Source organism: Drosophila virilis, chromosome X (genome assembly GCF_030788295.1).
Source record: "Drosophila virilis strain 15010-1051.87 chromosome X, Dvir_AGI_RSII-ME, whole genome shotgun sequence".
Lineage (NCBI taxonomy): Eukaryota > Metazoa > Arthropoda > Insecta > Diptera > Drosophilidae > Drosophila > Drosophila virilis.
Window position 1 is genome coordinate 21,655,839 of NC_091543.1, and position 25,863 is coordinate 21,681,701.

General features: G+C 44.2%; 6 protein-coding genes across 8 annotated transcripts in view; 4 read left to right on the forward strand and 2 right to left on the reverse strand.

Annotated features, from left to right (window-relative positions):
- Nucleotides 1–332: 332 nt before the first annotated feature.
- Nucleotides 333–1,378, reverse strand: c12.1 (spliceosome-associated protein CWC15). Its single transcript, XM_002055490.4, has 2 exons — nucleotides 1,144–1,378; nucleotides 333–1,089 (listed from the first exon to the last, which is right to left on the reverse strand). Exons 1-2 carry the CDS (start codon nucleotides 1,272–1,274, stop codon nucleotides 450–452), a joined length of 771 nt encoding a protein of 256 aa, XP_002055526.1. The 5' UTR covers nucleotides 1,275–1,378; the 3' UTR covers nucleotides 333–449.
- A 333-nt stretch (nucleotides 1,379–1,711) lies between these two features.
- On the forward strand, nucleotides 1,712–3,234 carry LOC6632211 (uncharacterized). The gene is made up of 3 exons (XM_002055489.4): nucleotides 1,712–1,947; nucleotides 2,033–2,104; nucleotides 2,164–3,234. Exons 1-3 carry the CDS (start codon nucleotides 1,772–1,774, stop codon nucleotides 2,507–2,509), a joined length of 594 nt encoding a protein of 197 aa, XP_002055525.1. The 5' UTR covers nucleotides 1,712–1,771; the 3' UTR covers nucleotides 2,510–3,234.
- On the reverse strand, nucleotides 2,729–3,153 carry RpS28b (Ribosomal protein S28b). Its single transcript, XM_032439941.2, has 2 exons — nucleotides 2,925–3,153; nucleotides 2,729–2,859 (listed from the first exon to the last, which is right to left on the reverse strand). Exon 1 carries the CDS (start codon nucleotides 3,151–3,153, stop codon nucleotides 2,956–2,958), a length of 198 nt encoding a protein of 65 aa, XP_032295832.1. The 3' UTR covers nucleotides 2,729–2,859; nucleotides 2,925–2,955.
- Nucleotides 3,235–3,735: 501 nt separating the features above from the next.
- l(1)G0320 (signal sequence receptor subunit 1 l(1)G0320) lies at nucleotides 3,736–5,598 on the forward strand. Its single transcript, XM_002055487.4, has 3 exons — nucleotides 3,736–3,958; nucleotides 4,269–4,988; nucleotides 5,050–5,598. The coding sequence occupies exons 1-3, from the start codon at nucleotides 3,895–3,897 to the stop codon at nucleotides 5,172–5,174; spliced, it is 909 nt and encodes a 302-aa protein (XP_002055523.1). The 5' UTR covers nucleotides 3,736–3,894; the 3' UTR covers nucleotides 5,175–5,598.
- Nucleotides 5,599–6,928: 1,330 nt separating this feature from the next.
- Pi4KIIIalpha (phosphatidylinositol 4-kinase III alpha) lies at nucleotides 6,929–16,500 on the forward strand. The gene is made up of 10 exons (XM_032439935.2): nucleotides 6,929–7,273; nucleotides 7,584–7,794; nucleotides 7,864–8,898; nucleotides 10,339–10,834; nucleotides 10,899–11,864; nucleotides 12,305–14,073; nucleotides 14,451–15,367; nucleotides 15,461–15,649; nucleotides 15,711–15,957; nucleotides 16,017–16,500. The coding sequence occupies exons 1-10, from the start codon at nucleotides 7,184–7,186 to the stop codon at nucleotides 16,400–16,402; spliced, it is 6,306 nt and encodes a 2,101-aa protein (XP_032295826.1). The 5' UTR covers nucleotides 6,929–7,183; the 3' UTR covers nucleotides 16,403–16,500.
- Nucleotides 16,501–17,061: 561 nt separating this feature from the next.
- The window catches only part of sgg (shaggy), a 62,111-nt gene continuing 53,309 nt past the window's right edge, over nucleotides 17,062–25,863 (forward strand). Inside the window, exons 1-2 of one of the 3 annotated variants that reach the window (XM_070211176.1) lie at nucleotides 17,062–17,208; nucleotides 24,573–25,191. In XM_070211176.1, the coding sequence (XP_070067277.1) occupies nucleotides 25,107–25,191 (85 nt within the window). In that variant the 5' untranslated portion in view covers nucleotides 17,062–17,208; nucleotides 24,573–25,106. Of the gene's footprint in view, nucleotides 17,320–24,572; nucleotides 25,192–25,863 lie in introns of all 3 variants that reach the window. The other 2 variants (XM_002055484.4, XM_015170921.3) reach the window with 2 other exon arrangements.

Below are 25,863 nucleotides of genomic sequence, written 5' to 3' on the forward strand. Positions count from 1 at the left end.
CAAATTGATTTTGCTTCGTGCCTCATCAGCAGCGACAATTGCCCTTGCCCTGGCAAGCTCATCATGTTGCTGTCGCTTCATATGCACACGTAGCCAGTGCCCCTTGCTTCACTTCGTAGCTTCTTTGGGCATTGCCATTTTAATGCTGCTGCTTTTGCTGCTAATTCTGCTGCTGCTGCTGCTGCTGGTGCTGCTGCTGGTGCTGCTGCTACTGACGTTTTTTGCGGTTTCACACTTTGGTTAAGGTTCCATGCCCTTCGCACTCAAGTGGTTGCCGCCGCCAGGCAATAGGTCAAACCAGCAGCGCCGCATCTTACATGCAACGTTAAAGATAGTTATCCAAGATGAATTTATTAATTTCAGGCAAATACAATATTAAAAAATGGAGCTGCATAATAGACTGTTACAAATGTATTGCTTGTGCTTACAAAGATCTTGGTCAGGCTTATCTACTTAATATACTTGTCCATAAACTTTTTGTGGAAATCCGAACGCAATGCGTCGTTGACAAAGTGAGTCTTCTTTTCAGGTGCCGAGCGAGCGCAGTTCTTAAACACAACATCGTCATCCCAACGACGCTTAATTTTTAAATCGCCGCCATTGCCAGAGGTGCGTCCGGCAGCTGAAACCGCTGTTCCGGGCTCATAGTTGATTAGTGGATTGCCCGACAGAATGTTTTCCATGCGTATGCGTTCGTCCTCTTGTTTCTTTTCAGCTTCACGACGTGCCGTCTCTTGCAAGCGCTCCTGTTTGATTTTTTGCAATTCGGCTAGCAGGGCTGCATCATCATTGTCCGAATCGCTGTCCGAGTCCGAGCTATCATTGTCCAGCGGCTCATCTGCATCGAGATTGGCCGCATGCTGTTGTTGCTGTTGTTGTTGATGAAGCTGCTGCTGCGACAGACTTTCCAGTTTGGCCCGCTTGTTTGTACTGCTCCCGCTGGCATTGTTTGCCTCAATAGCCTTTCGCACAATCGAGGGCAGTGCCTTACCCGAGCTGTTGCCAGAGCGTATGTCACGCTCGCGCTCCTCGAGTTCTTTGCGGAAGTCACGATTGCGAGTCTCTTCGCTAGTTCCTTGGCCAGTTTCTCTACAAGTATATTGAAATATACGAATATTTATATATATATATGTGTGTACATACCTGTATTTAAGTTTAGTGTGTCCGGGCAAGTCGCGACTCGAATACTGTTTGCTGAGTGCACTCAAGTCTTTTTCGCCGCGTCCAGAGCCACCGCGCGCTGGATCAAATGTGGGGCGCGCCGCAGTAGTCATTTTAAGGCTTTAATTTTCAGCAAAAATATTTTAAAACAATTCGTCGCAAACGGCTTCAATTAATTTTTACTTGTTTTGCTGCGTATCAGCTGCTTGCTGGCTTTTAAGCCATGCGTTTCGATATTTAATATCGATATATTTTGATTTATCAAACACAACGTTCTCACAATTCACATTTGCTTAAATTTCCAACAGCTATTGGACAAGCAATATCCGAACATTTAATACGAAAGTTGGGAAAATAAATTATTTTCTTAGAATATTTGAGCTTATTGCGTCATATACTATTTCTTAAAATCTAAATCAAATAGAAATCTTATTGCGCTTGTGGTGAACCATTTAACATTTCGTAACGAATACCAAAAATGCTATTCAGTGAGAACAATTGAAAAATATCGCAACGCCACATATCGATAACTTATAGTGGCATCTTTCTAGTGGCAGCGTTGCCAGATGTTTAAGTAAAACCACGCGAAATTTGTCAATAACAAATAAATATGCCGCTGGAGCCCCAACGCTACAAATACTACAAAACACAACTGAGCGATTTATTGCAGAGCGCAACAGCTCTCATTCGCACCTACTACGACGCATTAAGCTGCCAAGCACCACAGCTCAATGTTCAAGCGAACCGCATTTGGGAGCTCAGTCAACGACAACGTTTAGTCTCTGGGTAACGACACACAAGGCATTTGCATACATGCACATGCATGTATGTATGTACGTATCCCGTATTAATTGCCAGAACATTCCCACAGAATCAACGAAGCGGCTGCCGCTACACTGCTCTCAGCTTGCCATGACGCTTATCGACCCATTTACCAGTTCATGTTAGTTTTGTATGAACATTACCCCAGAATGAAGTTAAAATAATTGTCAATATTCGCAGAGACCAGCAGCAGAAAACTGTGGCTGAGGTTGCTATCGTTGTGGCAGATTTTGAGCGAGAATGCCAGGCTCTGACAGCAGAGCTAGGACCGGCGGTAGAACTGAAACGATGTACACTTACCGAATGGAGCTCTTGGCTAGCACAAGCGCTTAGTGTGCTGCAAACGCAAACCAAATTTTTGCAGCTGGATTCACGTTCCCTTCTGCCTACGCTGGTGCAGAGCTCAGCAATCAAACAGTTCACACAAGATTTGGAGCTTACAACGCATTACAAGGCTAAAATTGTCCTGGGGTTAGCAGAAGCCCTGCGCCGACCAGAACTATTGCCTTTGAGTTTGGCAACCTGATGGGCTTCATCCAAATACACCAAATAATTTATTAAGAAACAAAAGCGATTTATTTGTTTAAGGCTGTCATCTGCAATAAATGAGTTTTTGTTGCCAATTCTGTCTGGATTACCTTTAGCATTTTCAGTAGCTACCGCTTGACCCAATCACAGGTCACTGATCACAAAAACACAAAACAAAAACAAAAAAAAAAAAAAAATCAATACAACTTTCTTTGAATTGTTGTTTTAAGCACTGCAATACTTGAAATTTATTAAAACATTTTTAATTTGGTGTTGTGTTATTCTTTCTGTATGTTTATGGTTTTTATATCATCCTCTTGCAAGAAATTGCCAAGTGCAAAACAACACCTGAAAGCGCAAAAGTAAGATTTATTGAATTTTAAATAGATTTCAGTCAACAGCCAATTACTCACATTCTAAACCAATCCCAAGCGAGTTACGCTCCTAGCGCAGACGTCTTGCTTCACGTTCAGATTCGAGAAGGGTCAGAATGTCTCCCTCACGCACAGGTCCCTTAACGTTGCGGATGATTTGACGGTTCTGTTCTCCAAGGAACTCCACTTTGACTTGTGTACACTGGCCTTGGGAGCCGGTACGGCCAAGAACCTTCATGACGCGAGCCCAAACAACTGGTTTGTCCATGTTTTTTGTGTATTTTCAGTGAGCTTTTTCGTAGAGAATTCACGTGCGAGTTGCGTTTCAATTGACAGACGCAAGCAAAAAGGAAGTTGGCTGATTATTGTTTCAGCGACGTTAAGGTGGCTGCGCTAGGCACAGTGTTGCTTTGAGAAATAGTGTTGTGGACTGCTCTGAGCGAATTGTAAAATGTTATATATTTGCATTCGGCCACTTACTGAGCTATAAATATAGCATTTAATTTTTTGATTAAAATTAGGCAACTGAGTTGAAAAGTCAATTTTCTTTAATAATTTACAAATAAATAAATTGAATATTTGACAGCTTCACACTCAATAACAACACTGATAATAACCAGTATTGCCAGACTACCACATAAAGATATATACTTATCGAAAATTTAAGCACTTAACTTAATATTATAGGTTATTTAAATGTGTGAATAAAAGTTGTATTAATAATGTGATTTGTTAAACCTGCTACTGATTCAAATTTATTGCCTGACTGCACTTTGTGACAGCCCCTGACAACTCTAAGCTGTCAACTGACGCGGCACCACGTAGACATTTGACAAGTGAAAGTCGGCAGAAATCGTGTTACGTCGGCTACACGCATTGTTGCTGGTCCCCCATTCGGTTAGTTTCGCTCATACGCGTTGGCTGCCAGTTGCCTATCGGTACGTTTCCGTTGCTGTCTTTATTTTTCGTGCACTCGAAACCATTAGCGAAAGACATTAAATCCAACAAAATGAAGAACCTTATGTTCTTTCTGTTACTGGTACTGCCCACCATTATTTGCACCTTCAGCGCGCGTAAGTATTGCAGCCAACCAAATCACAGCAACTGTTGTTGCTTTTGTTGTATTCGCCGACAGCAGCAGCGGCTACGTGGCAGTGCCTGTGGCCAATGTCTGTGATTAGTTGACGGAGTAAAGGGGGCAGCCAAAGCCTTTGGGTGGCTATTTTGTCAAATGTGCATGTTGTCATTTTCATCCTGACCTCCACATTGCCAGCGGCTTTGCTGTTGCTGCTGAGAGCGAGAGAAAAGTGTTGAGTTGGCAAATACACAATGCTTGCATACATTGGTCTCGGTCTCATTCGTGTTATGTTTTTGGTGTTGCAGCAAACAAATTCGGTGCCTATGCGGCCGAGGCTGTCGAAGATGATCTAGTTGATGTGGATAGCGAAGAGGGCGCTGTAACGGGCGAGGATGCTGAAGCGGATGAGGAGTCTGACAGCGGGAGCAGCAGTACCTCACCCAACGCAGACACCTATCTGCTGTTTACAAAGCCATTGCATACTGCTGGCCAACAGCTGGATTTGCCCGGAGGCAAGCCCGTCGAGTTCTTGATTGGCTTTACCAACAAAGGTCAGGAGGAATTCGTAATCGAGTCTGTGGAGGCCTCCTTCCGTTATCCCATGGACTTCAACTACTTCATTCAGAACTTCTCTGCCGTGGCGTACAACCGTGAGGTGAAGCCTGGCTTTGAATCAACTGTCTCATACACGTTCCTGCCATCTGATCAGTTTGCTGGCCGTCCCTTTGGCCTAAATATTGCTCTGGCGTACCGTGACGCCAACGGCATCCAGTACAACGAGGCTGTCTTCAATGAAACTGTGCTGATTTCTGAGGTGGACGAGGGCTTGGATGGCGAGACATTCTTCCTGTATGTACTGCTGGCGGGCATTGTTGTCCTGCTGCTGGTCATTGGACAACAGTATCTGCTGGGCAGCTCTGGCAAGCGCAAGCGTGCCGCCGCCAAAAAGGTGATCGAGACCGGCACCGCCAACGACAGCAACATTGATTACGACTGGGTACCTCAGGAGACACTGCGTGCGCTGCGTAAGTATTATGCTGCAACAGATGGCACAGTTTGATTCTAACAATTGTTTGCATTCAACAGAAAAATCGCCGCCAAAATCAAAAACGCCAAAAACATCGCCCAAGCCAGGCAAACAGGCCAGTCCCAAAGCCAGCCAACAAAGCCCCAAACAGCGCAAGGTGAAGCGCTCCGCGGGTGACGACTAAAGACTGCGTAGCCTGTCCAGCTGCACCAAACAGCCCACTCACACACACAACATCCAATCATACAAGAACATCCAACATTTGCTTGCAGTCTAATATTACGATTAATACCTTTATTATTTTTTTTTTTTTTCGGTCAAATGCGATTGACAATGTAGAGATTGTTAGTGTTTAGCTCACAACTACACAGAGATGACAGCCAGATATCGTGCTGTTCAAGTTTAAAATATTTCTAAACTTTAGTAAATTGTTTTTTTTTTTATTTTAATTCTTTTCGATTCGAACTGCCACTGCTGCAAGTACATACTCCAAGACGGGCCTAACTTTGTGCCACGCCGCATAATTGTCTTCGTTTGTTGAAGATCCCAGGGCGAGAGCAAAAGCAACCAATTATAAATAGACATTAAATAAGCATTTTTATTTTTTATTTCTTGCGTTTTTCGAAAGATGAATGTTCATTTTGTTTGCATACATGTATCTTTAGCTAGAGATCCATTGTCTGCACATAGCATATAAAGAGGAAATTTTCCAAAAAAAAAAAAGTAATAAAAGAAAATATGTGAGAAGTTATTAATAAATATAATGTATTTTGGATTAGGCTAAAATTGTTGGTTGTTCAATTGTTCAAGCGAAAAGAAAATAGTAAAAGGAAAGCATGTCCAACTCCCTAAAGTATAAATAGCATATTCGGAATCAGGACATTTCCATAATCTCGATTGTAAATCAAGGCTTTGAAGCAAAGCTCTCGATTCGATCTAGAGTATATCAGCACTTGGAATGCCTCCCAAATTTAACATCCAGCTGGAGGCTTGAAATTTAGAATATATATAGTCTCGTATATCAGACGCATAATTTTTCTCGATGGAGATATATATCATGCAGTCATTGATAGATCTTCCCTAGGTCCTCCAGGTCTTCTTCAGGTCTGAGAGTGAGTTTCCCTGAAGAAGAGATCTAATTCGTCTCTTTGCATCACCCAAAACCAGGCCCACTCGAGCGCGGAGTGATCATCGAGCACAGAAGATCATTTGCTGATTCGTTCCGCATAGAAGGAATGAGAGGAAATATCCCTGTGCAGAAACGATCCCAGTGGTGGCTCAACAAGGAAAGTGTCAACATCAAATAGATAAAGATCTATCTAGCTGGGAATCGACCCCCTTTTCTGTGTAGGCAGGTTGCGAGTGGAATGATTACAGACTCGGAGGCCTTCGTTATTTGCGGACATTGGGATTTTTTCTGTCTCAGGAATGAAGGTATATTTGTTTTCAAGTCGAGTCCCTCTAGCAGTTCTTAGCTCGAAAGTTGGCCCCAATCATCTGGCTTTCGTAAGTAGTCAAAGGTTGCAGGAGCTTTGCGTAACACCTGCCTTAGCCTTGTGGTATTAACGGAACAATTGTAGAACTGAGAATTGTAGCTCAACATTTAAATGTTAAGCAAACGCACTTTTAATTAAAGCATTACCATTAAACCTAATTAAATTAAAATAATAAATTAGTATTGTATGCTAGGCTGCGGGCTGCGACAGAAACAATAACAAATCGCTTGCATTGTTTTTAACATTTACATTAACATCTATTTGTTTAAGCCTTGCTTCGAAGGTTGCGTGTGGAGCAGTTTCTACAGGTGTGGAGCCTCGATTGCTGTTAATTTACATACAGCGTTGACAAGTCGATACTTTAAGCAGAAACGAATCGTTGGACAACAGTTGGCAGCGTTCAGTACTTGGTACTCTCGATAGTAGCGCACAGTACTCGATACTTTCGATAGCAAAACAATATAAATTACGAACGATTGACGATGACGAACGTTTAATGAGCAATATTTAAACAAATTAAATAAATCATTAACAAAACAAAGTGTGCAACCCGGGCGCGCGCTTCCACCCATACCAATTTACGTGCATTTACGCCACCGGGCGACTTACAGTCGCGGCTCCGCCTCCCCAGACCGTCACGTAGACGTTCTGCAGTCGCCGAGTCGGAGGCCATCTCACATTTGACAGAGGCGTAAAGATGACCGCCTCGGACAAGTATACGTATCAGCGGACTGTGCTTTGCTTGGCGCGCGTACTGGCAGGAATTCAGCCCACGCCATGGGACAAGGTCGGTGTGCAGGGGGTGTGTTATGGTTGAGTGGTGTGTGTTGTTGGTGTCTGCTTAGGGAAAGAAGTGGGGGGCGGGGGCGGGACAGTGGACGCAAATTGAAAATCGAATTTTCGCGCAACTAACGTTGACCTTGGACGCAACAGACATGCGTGTAGTGACGTCGATGCCCAAATGGGAGGGTGGTTGGGGAGAGAAACAGATATATATGTTTTTGTTGTTGTTATTGTTGTTGTTGCTGCTGCTGCTTATCGCAGCGTATCCGCTACTCACCTTTAATATCCTGTATATATGCGTATTGCCGCCACAGGTGCAAACACTCTTCCGCTACTGCCCGCAGGAGAATGCATCAGGCGTATTTTGTTTGGATTCAAGAGCACAGGATGCTGTCATTGCATTGGGCATCTACTTCCTGGAAGGCGGCTGCCAGCATGAATCACAGATTGTGCCCTATCTGCTGCGGTTGGCCAAGAGCCTGCCCAAGGCAAGAATACATGATGAACGCAATAGCAAAGTAGAGCGTAAGTGTAGACAATGCCTTTCAGAAAATAAACTGCATCAACTGGTGTCCATCCATTGATTATTCCCAGGTGTGCGCATACCCGCGGCAGAGAAGTTCAGCTTCTGCCTAAACACACTGCTATCAGACATAGCAGCCAAATGTCCGGATTCGCGTGAGGAGATCATACTTAATCAGGTCGAAACGCTGGGCACGCTCGCGAACATTGTCAAGCCCAGCAAAGACAGCAACTCGACACCACCGCCCCTTGTGCTGTGCAATGCAACGGTACCGCTTCTGTTTGGTCTGGCGCGATCCATGGGTCGCTATGCCAGTAACAATCCGCCGCTGCTGTGTCGCATATTTCCGCCCGAACGGCTGCCCATACAGCGTTCTAGTGCCGGCGGCAATGGCACCTGTGGTGGCTCCTTTAGCAGCAGCGAACGACTGGCGACCACACAGTTTCGGCCGATCATACCACGTTCCATGTCAGGCAGTTTGGCCCACAGCCAGGTGCCATCTGATGAGAGCCGTATACGTCCGGTAGGCGGTAAGCAAAAGCCGTCGCTGCAAAGCTACTTCTCGGTGCCGTACGATCCGCGTACGCATTTTTTCACACGATACGGCTCCAGCTTCAATCAGTTTCCCCATATGCGCGTCAATTTATGCGAATCGCCGAGCAAAAGCGGCCCAAAGCCGTTGTACCGTGTGCCACCATTTCCCATACAGCATTTGCAGACCATCTTTGCGGTGTCCAAGAAGCTACTGACCAAGGACACGCTGGAGTATTTGGATGAGCTGGGCAGCGACATATTCTCGCTGCATCTGAACAATGGCAATTGCTACAAGAGCTTCTCGGAGATGCTCAATCTGGTGTTAGTCACATTGCTGCGCGAGCTGCTGCAGCATCAAGTCGATCTTCCCACACCCTTCACCAAGGATGTACAGGAGTTTGTCAAGCGTCTATTCCTCAACGGCCAAACGGAACTGCAAAACAAACAACAGGACCAGGAGCGCGAAAGGCGCGAAGAAAACGGCATTGCCGTCGTCAACAAGTACAAGATCAATGTGATGGCCAATGCCGCCTGCGTGGACCTTCTGGTTTGGGCCATACGCGATGAGACGGGTACGTAAACAAACCTCTCCTGCATAATTACTTTAACGGACATTTTGTTATCTTTTTTTTTTTTTTGTATATATATATTTCGACAGGTGATAAAAGCGTGTTAATTGTCCGTTTCTCTGATTCTATTTGATATTGTTTTAAATATTTCAACTCATACTCTTGTGCCACAAAGCGCAGATATAGCTTTATATGATAAAATGCTTCAATCCGAACTATTCCGAAGACACATCTATGCCAAGATTTTGGCTTAAGCTGACTGACAAGTTACCTTTACTAACATGAATAAATAGAAATTGATGCAAATGTTTTAAACATATGCCAAGTTGTTAAAGCTGCTACACTTTCGCCTAGCCTTAGATGACCAAAGCGTTTTATCTACTAACTTAGTTGGCCCGAAAGAATGCCGACTTAGAGATACCGTGTACTCAGCGGCGAGCTACCATCAGAACCACAAGTTGGCAGCTGCTACACAATTTGATTCGTGTTTCTCAGAAAGATAGAAATGGCTAGATCGAGTTGGATGTTGCTCCTGTTTATAAATGTTAATACTTTATGGAATTGCAAATGCTTCCTCCTGTCTGTTGCATAAATTTGAAATATGAACTGATTTACAAGTCGAAGTGAATAAAACTAAAGAGGCTTAGAGATATATTATACTCTTGATCAGCATCAAAAACCGATTCAATATTGTAGCTATGTTTGTCAATTTACAATCAGCGCGTAGTATTCTCTCAGTTAAGCTTATGATGTTACAAGGTTGTTGAATAAAATACTTTTCAGTTTTTCAAGATATCTCAATATGAAGATATCAATTTATGAGCCATATCTAATCAACAACGGAGCACTAAATTGATTATATAGCTGGCATAGGAAAGATCGTTTATTTTTAATATTTTTATCATTCTTTTTGTCAACTAGTAAATTCCGCAAAGGAAAAGACGTCAAAGGGATCACATTGTCAGGGTATATGCGGCTTCGGTGCACCGAAGTTAGCTTTCATTTCGTAGTTATTTTTGAGTTGATATTTTTATTTATATTTTTTTTTTTGCCAAAACGGAATATTTTTACAGTTGACGTCGACTATAACGTGTCATCCTTGCAAAATGGCTTGCATTTTTTATTAATGAAAGGTCAGGAACAGTTCCTGTCCCCTCAGTTCCAATCGAATTGTTTATTTTATTAATTTTATTGTTTTGTTTTCTGATTACCGATTACTTTTCGTTTCGTAGTTCGTGTTCGTTGCTATCACGGCATGTTCACGAGTATCATATACGAATGGGATCGGGAGATGATCCCAAACGTCATTTGACCATTGCGCCGCATGCTGCTCCACTTTCCCAATGTTGAGGTTGTCGTTTCCGTTTTCCTCTCCCTTGTACCAATTAATTTGTATATCGTATGCTAATCATAATCATAACAAAATTTTCAAACACCTAACAGAGGCGGACAAACTGTGCGGACGCTTGTCGCAGAAGCTAAATCTGGTACTCAGCCATAAGATCGTGATGGATCATATGCCGCTGCTGATGGTCTGCCTGGAGGGACTGGGCAAGCTTGCCCAGAAGTTTCCCAACATTGCGGGCACTTCGATATCGTATTTGCGCGATTTCTTGGTCGATCCTAGTCCCATACTGGGCAAGCTGCATGCACATGCAATGCAAACGCTAGCCCTGCAGAAAAAGGAGAAGGAGCTGACGCATTTTAAGATTGTGGTGCAGCATTCGGATTCACGTGCAGTCGTCGACATCTTTGATGAAAACCAAAAGCAGCCTGGCACCGGACGCAGCGGCTATGTGGCATTTGAGGCACTGCGCGATGCCGCCATTGAGAATCTATCGATTGCACTGCGCGCTGCCCACACGCTCGACCAGTTTTGTGTTCCCGCCCTCGTGGCAAATGTGTCAAATCGTCTCTTCACCGCCGAAAAGCACGAGAGGTAAGTACAAAATCAATTACTTAGTGAAACAAACAGCCAATCGGACTGTCTTTCTGTTCTGCAGCGAATCAACGCTGGTAAGCTTGAACATTATCGTGATGCTGGGCCATGTAGCCGTGGCGCTAAAGGACACCTCAAAGACCACACAGAATATACTGCAGTTCTTTATACAGCGCTTCTGCAAGGTGCCATCGGAGCAGAATGCATTAATTGTTGATCAGCTCGGCTGCATGATTATCTCGCAGTGCGAGACGCACATTTTCGATGAGATTATGAAAATGTTCTCACGCGTTACCGTACAGTCGGCATCGCTGGCATATACATCAGATCCGGAGCATCGTAAACAGTTCCATCATGTCTCCGATGCGGTGGTCAATGCGCTTGGCAACATTGCGGCCAATATACAGGGCGATTCTGAGATGCTAGAGCTGCTGGGCAAATTATTGGAGCTGTTTGTGCAAATTGGACTCGATGGAGAGCGTTCGTATGACAACACGCCGGGCGCCCAAAAGGCTAGTTCACGTGCCGGCAATCTGGGCATGCTAATACCCGTTATTGCTGTACTTATGCGCCGCCTGCCGCCTATTAAGAATCCGCGTCAGCGCCTACACAAGCTCTTTAAGGACTTTTGGGCCTACTGCGTTGTCATGGGCTTTACAAATGCTCGCCTCTGGCCCGCCGACTGGTACCAGGGCGTGCAGCAAATAGCAGCCAAGTCGCCGCTGCTCATCTCGCAAACGGCACACAAATCGGATATGCGCGAGCTCAACTACACATTGGCCATTAAGAGCGATTCGGTGAACGAGCTGCGCAGCCAAATACTGGTGCTGCTAGAGCACTCTTCCGACAACGTAGCTGCTTCCATTAACAAGCTTAGCTTTGCCCAATGCACCTACTTGCTCAGCGTTTATTGGCTGGAGATGCTGCGCGTCGAGAATGCCGATGAGCCCAGCCTGGAGCCCATTATGAGCTACCTGTGCGACACGGCACTTCAAAAGGACAAAACTGGCATTTGGCAGTGCGTCAAATGGTGAGTGTGCCACACATTGATATTCTATCAACATCTACCATAATATATATAGAATATGCATCTCATTTATAGAAACTCTTTTAGTTTGCCTTTTGCGTTTCATGGAAAGAGCAGGCGGTGCACTCAATGATCGTGTTAGAAGTTTTCAATCGAAAACAGAGTTTTATGAAAAACTCGATTGTTAGTGAAGCTTACTCAATATTCGTTTCTCTACAAGGCCACTCTCACTAAAATGCCTCACTTAACTCGAACTTCAATACAATTTCCAAATACAAATTGGAATTTTTTAACATATGCGCGTAATAGGCAGCAGTTGACATATCCGAGAACATAAAGTATATACAAATATGAAAATTGAAAATTTATTTAAATGAAATGATATCTCAAGCGTTCAATACAGTTCGATTTATTTACAAAATTGTTATGTTTACATTTTGCAGTGTGGCGGATCAGGTGTTCGAGAAGTTTCGCAATGTGCTGTATGCACATGATGAGATCAGAGAGAAGGTGCTGGAGTCGCAGGCAACGCTGCTGTTGGTCTACTTCAATCATATACACAAGCAGATCCAATTGGTGGCGGATCAGTATCTGTCGCAGCTGGTGGATAGATTCCCGCATCTGCTGTGGAATCGTCGCGTGCTGTGGTGCATGCTGGACATACTGCAGCTATTGGCGTATTCCTTGTCACTGGATCCCAACGAGGAGACGCCAACGCTTCGTGTCGTTTCGACGCCGTATACGCTGCAGCTGATGGACTCGCTGCCGGCGCGTGAGCTGCGTCTTAAGGATTTTGCCGATCGCTGTCAGGGCATTGTGAACGAGGCCATGAAGTGGGCGCCTCGCTCTACGCGCTCCCATTTGCAGGAGTACCCGAACCAGATACCCACCCCAGTGCTAGCCCATCACAGCGGTCTTGCGCTGGCATTTGACTCCGTGGTAAACAGCAGCACTCTGCATCCGGGCAATACATTGAGCACGCTCAGCAAACGGCCTAGTTGCGTCAACTCGGACACGCCGCGCTTCGTGTCCGTGCTGTGCCTGCGCAGCAAGTACGCTGGCGAAATAAGCGGCCTCCTCTCCGTGCTTAGTGACCAAGACAAAGTCGGACTGGCCGATCGCCTGGTTAGCGATGTGTGGGGCGCATGTGCCGAGAAAAGCGATGCCAGGCATCGCGGCGCCTTGTGGCGAGCAACCGCCTACCTCATCATCTGTGCGGAGATCGATAGAAAACTGCTGCATGCGGTGGCCAGTTCGCAACTGGAGCTGTTCACCGAGTCCGCCATGGAAACCGCAGTCGAGTGCTGGCAGTGGGTGCTGACGGCGCGTCAGGATCTGGAGCTGTGCTTCATACAGGAAATGGTTAGCGCCTGGCAGACAACATTTGAGAAGCGCATGGGCTTGTTTGCCTGGGAAATGGAGATCACGCATCCGCTGGCCGCATACGAGGGCTGCAAGCTGGTCAGTAAGCCCATACTGATAGCGCCGCATTTGATTTGGCTGCAGTTGCTCTCAGAAATGGTGGATACAGCCAAATATTGCAATCGTGACAAGGTGGAAATGTTCTGTCTGCTTCTCCATCGCTGCCTGCCCATACTAAAGAGCAGTCGCCAGAATCGACAGGTGGCCACCGTTGGCTGTCGCTTCAAGCTGCTACAGTGTGGCCTGTCGCTGCTTCAGGGCAATACCATACCAAAATCCCTGGCGCGCAACATACTGCGCGAGCGCATCTATTCAAATGCCCTCGACTATTTCTGTGGCCCGCCGACGTGCCCCAATCAGAGCCGTGAGCAGCTGCTAGAGGATATACTGATATTGCTGAAGTTCTGGCAGACAATGCGCAGCGAGAAGAAGCATCTGGTTACATCGGAGGTAGGCGACTATGATATCACCAGTGCCTCGGTCAGCTCTACACAAATGCTGGCAGTGCGCAACAATCCGGAGACTGCGTCCCTTATCAGCGGGGGCGCTGACTATGCACGCTCCATGAGTGCCACTGGCAACACAGGCGGCTGGTACAACACCATACCACATTCCACATCCACGTTGTCGAAGCGCTCGAATCGCTCAAAGCGCCTGCAGTACCAAAAGGACTCCTATGACAAGGATTACATGAAGAAGCGCAATCTGATACTGGAGCTGCTTGCCGTCGAGCTGGAGTTTCTCATTACCTGGTACAATCCCAACAGTCTGCCCGATCTGATAGTGCCAGGTAAATACTATATACATAATCTTAAATGGAATTGGCAAGCTTGGCATTTGAATGGGTTGACTCGTGTCATCAAGATATATAAGCTTAACTATAGATTCCATCCTAACTATAGATTCCATCCATGCCTATCTTTTGATAGTGTTTCATGAAATGGTCAATGGATACTAAATCTTTCAATCCATAACAAAAACCAAATGGGTTTAACCATGCTAGATATCTCTGCATATTGGCAACCATTAAACGCCTCAAATCCATTGCTAATATTCCACTCAGAACTAACATTTTTGTATGTTGTGAGTGGAAGGATTTTAAGGCACATAGTCGCACGTTTGCTAGCCGATCGATAAAACTATTAATTTCTCTATGTTTCAATCCAGGTGAGGAACAGATTACCGAGTGGCGCAATCGTCCATACAAGCCAAATGTTTGGCGTGATTATGCGCGTTTGGCTTGGTGTTATAACCCGGCGCTGGCCGTATTCCTGCCGCAGCGCATCAAGAATGCGGAGACCATTGACGAGGAGGTATCACGGCTGGTATGCTCCGATCCGATAGCTGTGTGTCATATACCCGAGGCGCTCAAGTATTTGTGCACCACAAAGAATTTACTGCAGGAGAGCCCCGATCTGGTCTATATACTGTCCTGGTCAGCGGTGACACCCATCCAGGCGTTGTCCTACTTTTCACGGCAATACCCATCGCATCCACTAACAGCACAGTATGCGGTGAAGACATTGAACTCGTATCCGGCAGAATCGGTGCTTCCCTATATACCTCAACTGGTGCAGGCGCTGCGCCACGATACGATGGGCTATGTGGTGGAGTTTATTAAGAACATATCGAAGCGTTCGCAGATAGTGGCCCATCAGCTGATCTGGAACATGCAAACGAATATGTACATGGACGAGGATCAGCAGCATCGCGATCCCAATTTGTATGAGGCATTGGATATGCTGTCACAGAACATAATTGCTTCCTTCTCAGGCGCCGCAAAGCGTTTCTATGAGCGTGAATTTGATTTCTTTGGCAAAATAACGGCCGTTTCCGGCGAGATACGCTCCTTCCCCAAGGGTATTGAGCGCAAAAACGCGTGCCTGGCGGCACTTAGCCGCATCAAGGTGCAATCCGGATGCTATTTGCCATCCAATCCGGAGGCAATGGTGCTGGACATTGAATATAGCAGCGGTACGCCTATGCAGAGTGCTGCCAAGGCGCCGTATCTGGCTCGTTTCCGTGTCTATCGCTGTGGCATCACCGAGCTGGAGACACGTGCCATGGAAGTGTCCAATAATCCGGTAAGACAGCGACTCTTTCTGTCTCTCTCTCTCTCTCTCTCTCTCTTTTTATCTCACACTTATATGCGTTGTCTCTGCCTTATGCATGCAAAGAATTCACAGGAGGATGCACACATGACGCTCGGCGTCGAATCATGGCAAGCGGCCATTTTCAAAGTGGGCGACGATGTGCGCCAGGATATGCTGGCCCTGCAGGTGATCACTATATTCAAAAATATCTTTCAGCAAGTGGGCCTGGATCTTTTTCTGTTCCCCTATCGCGTGGTGGCCACAGCACCGGGCGTAAGTAGTCGCAGCCAAGCTACCAAGTGGACATTACCACAGCCATATGTTCTAATTGCAGTGCGGCGTCATTGAGTGTGTGCCCAATGCCAAATCCCGGGATCAGCTGGGCAGGCAAACAGACTCTGGCCTATCCGAGTACTTCCAGCATCAATATGGAGATGAGAGCTCCAAGGAGTTTCAGGCGGCGCGCGCCAACTTTGTCAAGTCAATGGCTGCCTACTCGCTAATTGGCTATCTGCTGCAGATCAAGGATCGGCACAATGGCAACATTATGATCGATAAGGACGGCCATATCATACATATAGGTACTTATGCACACGCATATTATATAATCTCGTTGACCAACTGTTCGCTTCTGCTACAGATTTTGGCTTCATGTTTGAGTCATCGCCGGGTGGCAATATTGGCTTTGAGCCGGATATGAAGCTCACTGACGAGATGGTCATGATAATGGGCGGCAAAATGGAGGCACCTGCCTTCAAATGGTTCTGTGAGCTGTGTGTGCAGGCATTCTTGGCGGTGCGACCATATCAGGATGCGATTGTCTCACTTGTCTCACTAATGCTGGACACGGGTCTGCCTTGCTTTCGTGGCCAGACGATTAATCTGCTAAAGCAGCGATTTGTGGCCACCAAGAACAACAAGGAAGCGGCTGCCCATATGCTAGCCGTCATACGTAATTCGTATCAGAATTTCCGCACGCGTACCTACGACATGATCCAGTACTATCAGAATCAGATACCCTACTAGAGTATTATGTGGACTTTGGACTTGGGATTCGGTTTTGGGTTTTGGATTTCTTGTTAGCCAAATGCTGTATTAATTATAATATTCTTGTTTTTTTCTTTTTTTTTTTTTTTTCTTATTTATCTCTTTTTATGTTCTTGCGTTTCTGTTTTGTATTTAATAGCTGTTAAATTTTTCGAAGATTTTACGATGCATACTAAATCAATTATAGGGCAATATGTTGTACAATGTATTTGTTACCTACATATATACGCGTATACAAACATACTTATTACTTAAATACGATACTAACGATAAAACTGGTCCTCGAGTTGTTGCGAGTTGTCCAGCATAATTCCATATACAGAACACACTTATTTATCTACTTGTAATCATAACCATTGTGTAATTGTAATATTCAAATTTTTTTCTCCGAGTTTCGGTGAAAAAAGAGCAAAAAAAAAAAACAAACGACAGTTGCGTTTAACAATTTGTGTGTTATTTAAATTAGGCGCCGGTACGCCGCTTAACAGAATGTCGCCATGTTAAGCAGCAGTGTGTTATTGAGTTCTGTTAACGCAAAAGTGCTTCATGCGCAGTGTTGGGAAACGTCAGTCAAAACGAAGAAGCAGACGAGCTGCCAGCCAGAAAAAAAAAAATCAGCAAAGAAGCTGATAGTACGCCTACAATATCGAATAATTATCGTGCAATGTTCTTTTCATTATCATTCGTCTGCTTTGGCACTTCATTCGTCGTTTAGTTGCTTCTCATACACGAACGAACGTGAACGTGGAACGCGCGGCGCATATTATTTTTCGTTTAGTGAAAGTGTAAGTAGTGTTGGCTCGCTGTGGTTGTTGTTGCAGCAGCAGCAGCCCAAGCAGTAGCAACGTTTTGTGCACAATACACACACGGCCGCCATATTAAAATGGCAAAAAAAGGTAGTCGATAAAAAGCATATGCATAATACACAATACTCTTAAGTTCTTGTCCGAAAGTGCCAAATGTTGTACAACTGCAACATAACATAAAACTGCCAACCAACGTGTGTGTGAGAACAGCGAAAGTAATTAGAACGAAAACGAAGCAAACGTAAATGAAAAGTACGAAAATGAAGCAATGGCAATAGCAGCGAGAAGTTTTGCGCGTGAAGAAGCAGCAGCGCATAGGTAGAGCGAATAAAAAAATATAAACTCAATTGAAGTGAAAAACCGAACAAAAAGTGCCATTTATTTCAAACACTACAACAGAAAATTGAGAAGAATTCGCTGTTAAAAGTGCCGCAAACATACATATAAAAAAAAATCTTGTACAATTTCTGTTGTACAAACCGATTCTTTTTTCTTTTTTTTTTTTTCACAACGACAACGAACAAAAAAGTATATACGGAAGCAAGGTGTATAGCGAAAGACGAAACGAAACGAAACGAAAAAAGGCAACGGCAGCGGGTCGCGCTCTCTGAGTATGTGTGCGAGTGTGTGTGTGTGTGTGGTGTGTGATGTGTGTGTGTGTGTATGGATGCATGTATGTGTTAGAGCGTGTGTGTCGCTACGTGTAGCCGTGTGCGTGAGGCGGCGGCGGCAGCGGCAGCAACAGCAGTAGCTGAAAGAAAGCAGTGAAGAAATATGTATGTGAAAAAGAAAAGAAAGAAATGATAGCAGCGCAAAAACGAAAGAAAAGTTATACATCTTATATGTATGTACAGGCATATGCACATACAAATGTCTGCATGTATGCATATTGTACATAAATAATAAGCAATTCTAGCAACGAATTTTTTTTTTTTTCTGTTTTACTTTATATTTTTTTTTTTTTTTGTGTGGTTAGTGAACAACGAGCTGAATAAAACATTAAACACACACATTTCTGCTAATGCAAAAGAAAAAAATTGCGTTACACAAGCACCCCCCTTACCGCTGCGCCGCCTCATCCTTGTTTGGCTCTACATTTGAGAACGAACAAGTGCCTTAATCAGTGTGCGTGCGTGCGTGAGTGTGAGAGAGTGTCCGTGAGCGTGCGGGAGTATGCGTTTGTGCTATTTATTACATAGTATATATAAATACATTTTTATTATTGAGTTTTTTTTTTTTTAGTGCTCTTTTACATAGATGAATTGAGTTATGAAGTCAAAATTGTATAAACATTGATTATGTGTTTACGCGCTGCTCCATCCGAGCACATCAATGTTGCCCATTGCACAGTGGTGCCAGATCAATGCTGGCAAGTGTTCTTGTTGTTGTTGCACTAGAATGAATTGTGAAACAAATGAAAATGAGCCAGAGAACGCACGCACACACACATGCACGCACGCACGCATGCACACAGACTCACTTTGCAATTGCGCTTGATTATTGACATGCAGTGCAACGAAATGAAATGGAGTAGAATGAAGAAAGGGAATAACATGAATCAACTGCGTTGTGGTATTTGTCTTGTTTATTACCAAAGTTAACACCTTAACTTAATATGCCCTCGTTTATGAAAAGAACAGCAGATTGAAATGTTTAAATATGAAAAGTCAATAAAATATTGTCTCAACATTTTCATTTTTGTTCTCTTGTTAATTGAATTTAATTAAAAAAAAAAAAAAAAAACAAACACACATGCACAGAGACGCATGCACAGTAACATATGCATATGTATATGTGTGTAGCTTTTGGCCAATCCGAATTTCGGTTGTGGTTCAAGGTTATTTTGAATGTTCTAGTGCCAGGGAATGCATTTGCTACCACTGTGCAACGTTCTGCAGACACTTTGGTCTTTGGTTAACGGCTGATCGAACGTTGAAAGGAATTTCAAATTAAATAAATCGAAATTTTGCGCAAATTTGTGACTGTCACTCAGCCATTGTTGCAAAGTGCAATAGCTAGCGACATGCACGGACAAGCACACGTACACATACACATGCAAATGTGTACGCTCTCAAGCATGGCCAGAGTTGTCAAATTGCTGTGCACGTGTGTCTATGAGCAAGAAGAGCTACAAAATCAAGTGCGAGTGCGAGAATGAGAGTAGTTCCTCTGCTTGACAACGGCGTCGCTCTGAAATGTTAAAAAACCATTCGCAAGCTTTTCCTAGTCACAGCTGTTTCCATGCACGTTCGTTCGCTCTGCTTGTGTGCGCGCGCGTGTGTGTGCATGTGTGTGTGTGTGTGTGTGTGAGTGAGTGAGTGTAGGCTGGCAACACTTTTACGCCTGCGTTGTCCTTCGCCTGCGCGTGACATTCCGATACTTTGTACACATTTGCACGCAGCAAACTTTTATCGATTATTCAACAGAGCAGCCCGATTCGGACCGTGTGTGTGTGTGTGTGTGTGTGTGAGTGAGGCTTTCGCTTTGTTTGCGTTTGCTTTTGCACAGTTTCCTTGCAAATCGATTGGGCGCAACATCAGTGTTGAAAACAGCACTAGTTGCGCCCATTGCAGCACTGCCAGCTAGGCACCCAACTACGTGGGCGGAGGCAGCCAGGCTCATCCAACAGCAGCAGCAGCAGAAGCAGCAGCAGCAGCAGCCAAAGGCGAATGTGAAATTCGAGCGTTCAGTCGACGCTGACGATGACGCTGGCGTCCTGTGCTCCGCGTGCTATTCGTGTTAATAATTTTTCACGTCAGTGAGCAGCAGAAAACCTACCTGCAAGTTGATTTTTCTAATTCAATGTTAAATGTGCTCGTGAAATTTAGCACTTTATTTTTTTGTTTTTTTTTTTGTTCTGTCGTTGGTTTGGTTGGTTACATTGTCGGTCGGTCAGTTACTCAGTCGGTAAGTCAGCTGCTGCTGCTGCGACTGTGACTGTGACGAGTGCTTACATAATTGGTGCATTCCCAATCTGCGTGTGGCTGTTAGTGTGTTTGTGTGCGAGGACTAACAGTTCGGGACGGGACGGTTACAGGCCGCTGTAAAGCACACACACATACAAGCGCACAACAGCTGCTCGGCTAACATTGCTTTCAGTTCTGTTATTTTGTTTTATTTACTTAGTTGCCGTTATACGAAGAGTGTAAAGCTATAATTTAGCGACCTTTGACGAAATCTATGCAAAAAGAAGAAAATAAAAAATAAGTGCAAAAAACTGCTCGTTTTCTATAGGGAATAGTGTAGGAAAACGCCATACTTTCAATAGCAAAATAAACAATTTGTTTTATCAAATAATGTTTATTTTCTTGAATAAAATCAATTAGAACAATATTTGCACTAATGAAGAGCCTTTGCTTAAGTTGAGAAGGAAAGCCCACTTTTTGGGAAAATCCCTCTGGCAGGTAATAACTTCTGTTGTTGGCTTTTAAGTGAATGCAATAAATAAGTGAATGCTGCGTTGGCCCAGTTTTCTACATTTTTATATGAAGTTTTACCGAACCCCCTTAAAGTTGCCGGCCTTGATGGGTTAATGATATTATTGCAGTTAGACTTATGTGTGGCCTATGTATGTGTAGGGAGTTCTTTGCTGCATCGTCGATGACTTAAATCTTCGTGCTTCTTTAAGGATCTGAGTGAAGGGTGTGTAATCCTCTTTCTTAAGCGTTTATTAAAAGATATTGTCAGGTTTAAGATTTTCTTATTCAGCAAATTCGGCAAATAACAATTGTCTTCTGTTAAATATATTATTAAATGATCTGTGCATATGCATATGCGTGCATGCACTTGTCTCACACATTTGAATGAGCTTAACATTTAAATAAGCTTAACATAACATTCACTGTTAAAATATTTACACGAGTTACCGTTACACAGATTCTGCTAACAATACATGATCGAGCACAATTCGCTCTCTTTGTGCGCGACGCTGCGATGGTAAACGTGCCGATCAGCTGTTTGGCAAGCACACAAAAAATTAAGTCGCCATTTAAAATATGCCTTATCGGTAAGCATTTTTTGCTTGATATCGACTGATAGAGACGACAAAGCATGTTGTTGCCCCCACCTACTCGAAAAAAAAAGAACAAAACCCAATCGCCAAGATTTAAATTTAAAACTTCGTCATGCAAAAGAAACAGACATTAGATTATTTACCTGTCTGTTGTTTGTTGTATAGACTGTTTCATAGCATTGTAGAGTTCGCTTTTCGCTGGGCTAAATTGATCAAGTTGAGCAGCATTAAACGCTTTTGCCCCTTGTAAAGCTGAATGATTCATGTAATTAATCGATATCTCTTATATTTTAAAAGAAGAGTTAGGAAAAAAGCGGGCAGAGCCTGACATACTTTCCAACACTGTCAAAAGAGATTGTTTCTGCTTATCTGTAGCCTATTGAATGTCCAGTATTGGAAAATTATGAACTTATCGTTTGTGCAGGCACACACACACACACACACGAACACACACAAGCATGTTATGCACATTATTTGTAGCTCGCTTTTCGGCGTACAGCAGATGCTTCTTCTTCTTCTTCTTCTGCTGTCGCCCTGCCTCCCAGGAATGCTCTATGGGTAAAATGGCATGCAAACCGTTTTTTCGTTGCGCGCGTGTGTCAATAAATAAGGCGACTAAAAATACGTGAGAATAGCGAATATGAGCAAGATGAACAACAACAACAACAACAACAACAACAAGAAGAACAAGAACAGTGTGAAACAATTTGAAAATACGACACGCGCGCGGGGGCGTTAACCAAGCCACCCACAGTTTAGCCTCTCCGAAAACCGAAAAAATGAAAAGAAAGAAGAACAAGAACAAGAAGAAGAGTAAATGACGACAAAATGGGCCACTATAACATACAGAAGAGAGCAGGCTAGTTGTGGAGAGTAGCATAAGGAAAAAGTCCATTGACTGTGTTAAGGGTTTTGTGTGCGTGTGTGTGTGTGTGTGTGTGTGTGTGTGTGTGTGTGTGCGTGTGTGTGTGTGTGTGTGTTTTGTTTGTTTATGTATTTGTTGGGTTTAAAATTCAATTAAGCAACTTAAGCAAATCGAACCGCTGTATCGAATACACACATTCTACCTCTCCCCCCCCCCCCCCCCCCTCTCTCTCTCTCTCTCTCTGTCTGTCTCTCCCTCTCCCTTTCTCTCTCTTCTCGGGCTGTTTGTCTTTCAGTTGACGCTGCCAAAATGTTTGCCATGTCGCTTTTAACCTTGATGGATTTGCTTCTTATGCTTTTTCGGCAAAATGGCATTTAAAAGAGAGAACTAGTCGTTGGCAGAGTGCTAGGTTGGGTGGGGTATGGGTGGGGGGGAGGTGTGGAGGAAGGGCGAGCCAGAGACTGATTGGGTTGGCTTGCCTGCAAATATTTATTGGCAAATGCCATAGCATACTTTTTGGAGATGTAGTTGCAGAGCACACAACCCCCCAGCCCCCGCTTCCAACGCGTTGCCGTCAAGCTTTTGGAATTTGTCAGCGCGTTTCTGTTGTCGCTTGTTTTTTGCGCGCCTTGGTTGGGCATCGATTTATTTTGGCGCCAGGGCTGCCAGGCTGTCAGAAATCGATCGAATTGTCGAAACGTGTGAGTTTGCTTCGAGGTGGATCTGTTAGTTGCATGTATTAACTGTATTACGAGTTCCGTGGATCAATCAATCGATTAGTATATGGCAAAAGTAGTCGGGTAATAAATAAAACGTTTCGATTGGCATCGACAATATATTTAAAAGAAAACTTGGAAATAATTGTCTGGCGGCAGCAGGTCAAGTCCCAATGAAAATGAGCTCATGACGACGACAACGCTGCGATGACACTATTGTTGACATACCAATACACGCACAGACACACGCACGCTGCGCCATTTGCGCTGTTTTGTGGGTCAAAGGTCGACGCTGTCTTTGGGTGCGGGTACGCAGCGGCCATCGTCATCATTCTCTGGGCTGACAGTTTGCTGCGCTTCAAGCACACTCGGCACACCCACACCTACACACACACACACACAAACAGCGGTCTGCTCTTGCAGTGGAAGACCGTTAACTGTTTGTTATACCGTTGTTTGTTTTATAAGTTTTTGATCAAATATATACCCTACCCCTCTCGCTCGCACGCTCTTCCTTTGGTGCTCTAGTTAAAAATGGTGTCACTGTCGCTCGCTCTCTGCCTCTGCCGCTGCCTTCCCCCTGCGTTCTCCTCGTGTTTGCATTTAATGCACTCTAATGCACTCTAATGTAGTTGGCAATTAGGTAGACATTCAAAGGCTCGCCTTAATATGTCTGTCTAAACAAATTTTGTGCAAATTGAATCTGTTCGTGCGCTTTTCCCATTTCATAGCATACGCAGAGGCGCAGGGCTTTGCTGCTGTGTGTGTGTGTGTGTGTGAGAGAGAGAGAGAGAGAGAGAGAGCGACTTACCGGCGTCAGCTGTCAACGGCGGCCACTTGAAATGGGGTCAATCAGCGAGGCTATTCAGGACAGCCACGCCCAAGCCAGGCCGCCCAATGCAGCGTGCTAAATGCAAGCGAACTGACCAGAGCCCCTTCTTGTCACTCCCATGTCAGTGTGCGAGTGTGTGTGTGTGTGTGTGTGTGTGTGTGTGTGTGCAATTACCACCAATTTATTTTCGTGTCAGCCAACAAGAACATTGAATTCCCTTACGCTTCACCTATGTGCCTGTTCCAAATGCCGTTCCTTTGCCCCCATTATCTTTCGATTGTGCTTGCATTGCAATAAAATTGAAGCGCTGCCAATAAGGAAAAGCAATCAAAGAATAACACCAACAACAAGCGATGCGGTCTAACTGCAATACAGGCTTCTGTATACATATATATACAGCTATGTGTGTATGTGTGTGTATGTGTCTGTGTGTGTGTGCTGTGCAATTCTAAAAAGCATACGTCACAAAAGCAACAACAATAAACAATGTACGACGCGTGGCATTGAAACATGAGTGTTGTGTAGCAAAGCAAGAAGACTAGCACCGCTTTGCATAAGTGTGCGTGTGTTTATTTGCGGCAGTGTAAGTGAGAGAGGGAGAGGGAGCGTAACAGCAAACACGGCGAGTAGAACTAACAGTAACGGTAACAGCAACTGCAAACAGTAACAGCGCAAGCCAGTGCGACAGAGTGCGAGAGAGAGAGAGAGAGATGTTAAAACTGTCGCGCGGAAGCTGCAAAAACACGTGACGCGATTGCGAGTACTTTGTGTTTTTTTTTTTCTTTCTTTTCTTTCTTTTATTGATTTGCTGTGCTTTGTTTTTGTTTTTCATTGTTTCACAGATGCTCTGCATGTGTTTGTTATATGTGTGCTTGGCACTGTTAATTAAATTTTCAATTCTTTATTGATTGCTTGCAGCCGTTTAACAGTTACAATTTAATCATATTGACGAGTGTTGTGTCTGTGTGTGTTACCAACAACGCGTGTGCCAGCCGACAATTTGGCCATCACATCACCAGTGAGCTAAAGCAGCATATACAAATTGAAGAAACACTTATCAACATTTATACAAAACAGATATAAAAACAATAAACCAACTACAACAACAACAACAGCAACATCAACAACAATAACAACAACAATAATAATAATAAAAAGCAGCTGTAAAAACGACGCGTGTGTGTTGTGTTATTTTTTTTTTTTAACAAGTCTACGACACGCGCTGCCAACAGCCGTGCATCGTCCTCTCTGTTGGGACAAAGAAGAACTTTACCAAGGCCTGAAAGAAAAGATAGATTGCTAAGAGAAGAATAGCGTGACTGTCAAAACAATAACAAATATACTGTGAGCGAGGGAGAGACGAAGTGACCACTACAAAGTGCGTGAGTGAACGAGAGAGCGAGAGAGAGAGGGAGCAGCAGCAGCAGCAGCAGCAGCAGGAGCAACGTCACCATGAGCGGTCGTCCAAGAACCTCCTCCTTTGCCGAGGGCAACAAACAGTCACCAAGTCTGGTGCTTGGCGGCGTCAAAACCTGCAGTAAGTACAACACAGATATCTATCTATATCTTATTATTATAGATACATTCAGATTCCACCAAATATCTGATTCAACCGAGCAGCGACAGGCCAAAACCCATCTGCCTCTTACATAATCCAGGAAACATTCCTGATATTATAAACTTAAGACTTGTCTTGTTGTCTAAAATCAAAGAGAAATATGGAAATTTTGATATATATGACATATGTTACTAGCTGCTATTTCCGGCCTTGCCCGATCAAAGGTTTACACTTATACACACCAGTTTTCCGCCCATTTTCAAACCCATCTTGAATTTCACGTCCAAATTGATATCTTAAACAGATATTTGCTGATGAGTCCATTGAATAACGCGGCAAACAGTTGAAAAACTTTATTCCATCCATTATTGTGGATTTGACGGTAAGTGTGAAATGAATTTGAGATAGGCTCTTTGAGATTCCGATATAGGGCCAAGTGCAGTTTCTTACAAACTTTTACGCGAGTTTTCCACACTGACGAGTGGAATTTGCTTCGTGCACATAAAGTATATACTATATATTCCTGATCATCAATAGCCGAGTCGATCTAGCCATGTCCGTCTGTCCGTATGTACGAACGCAAGGATATCAGATCCTTTAAGAGCTAGAGTTACAGTGCGAGGTATTTGAAGTAGAGCGTTCAGGTCGGGT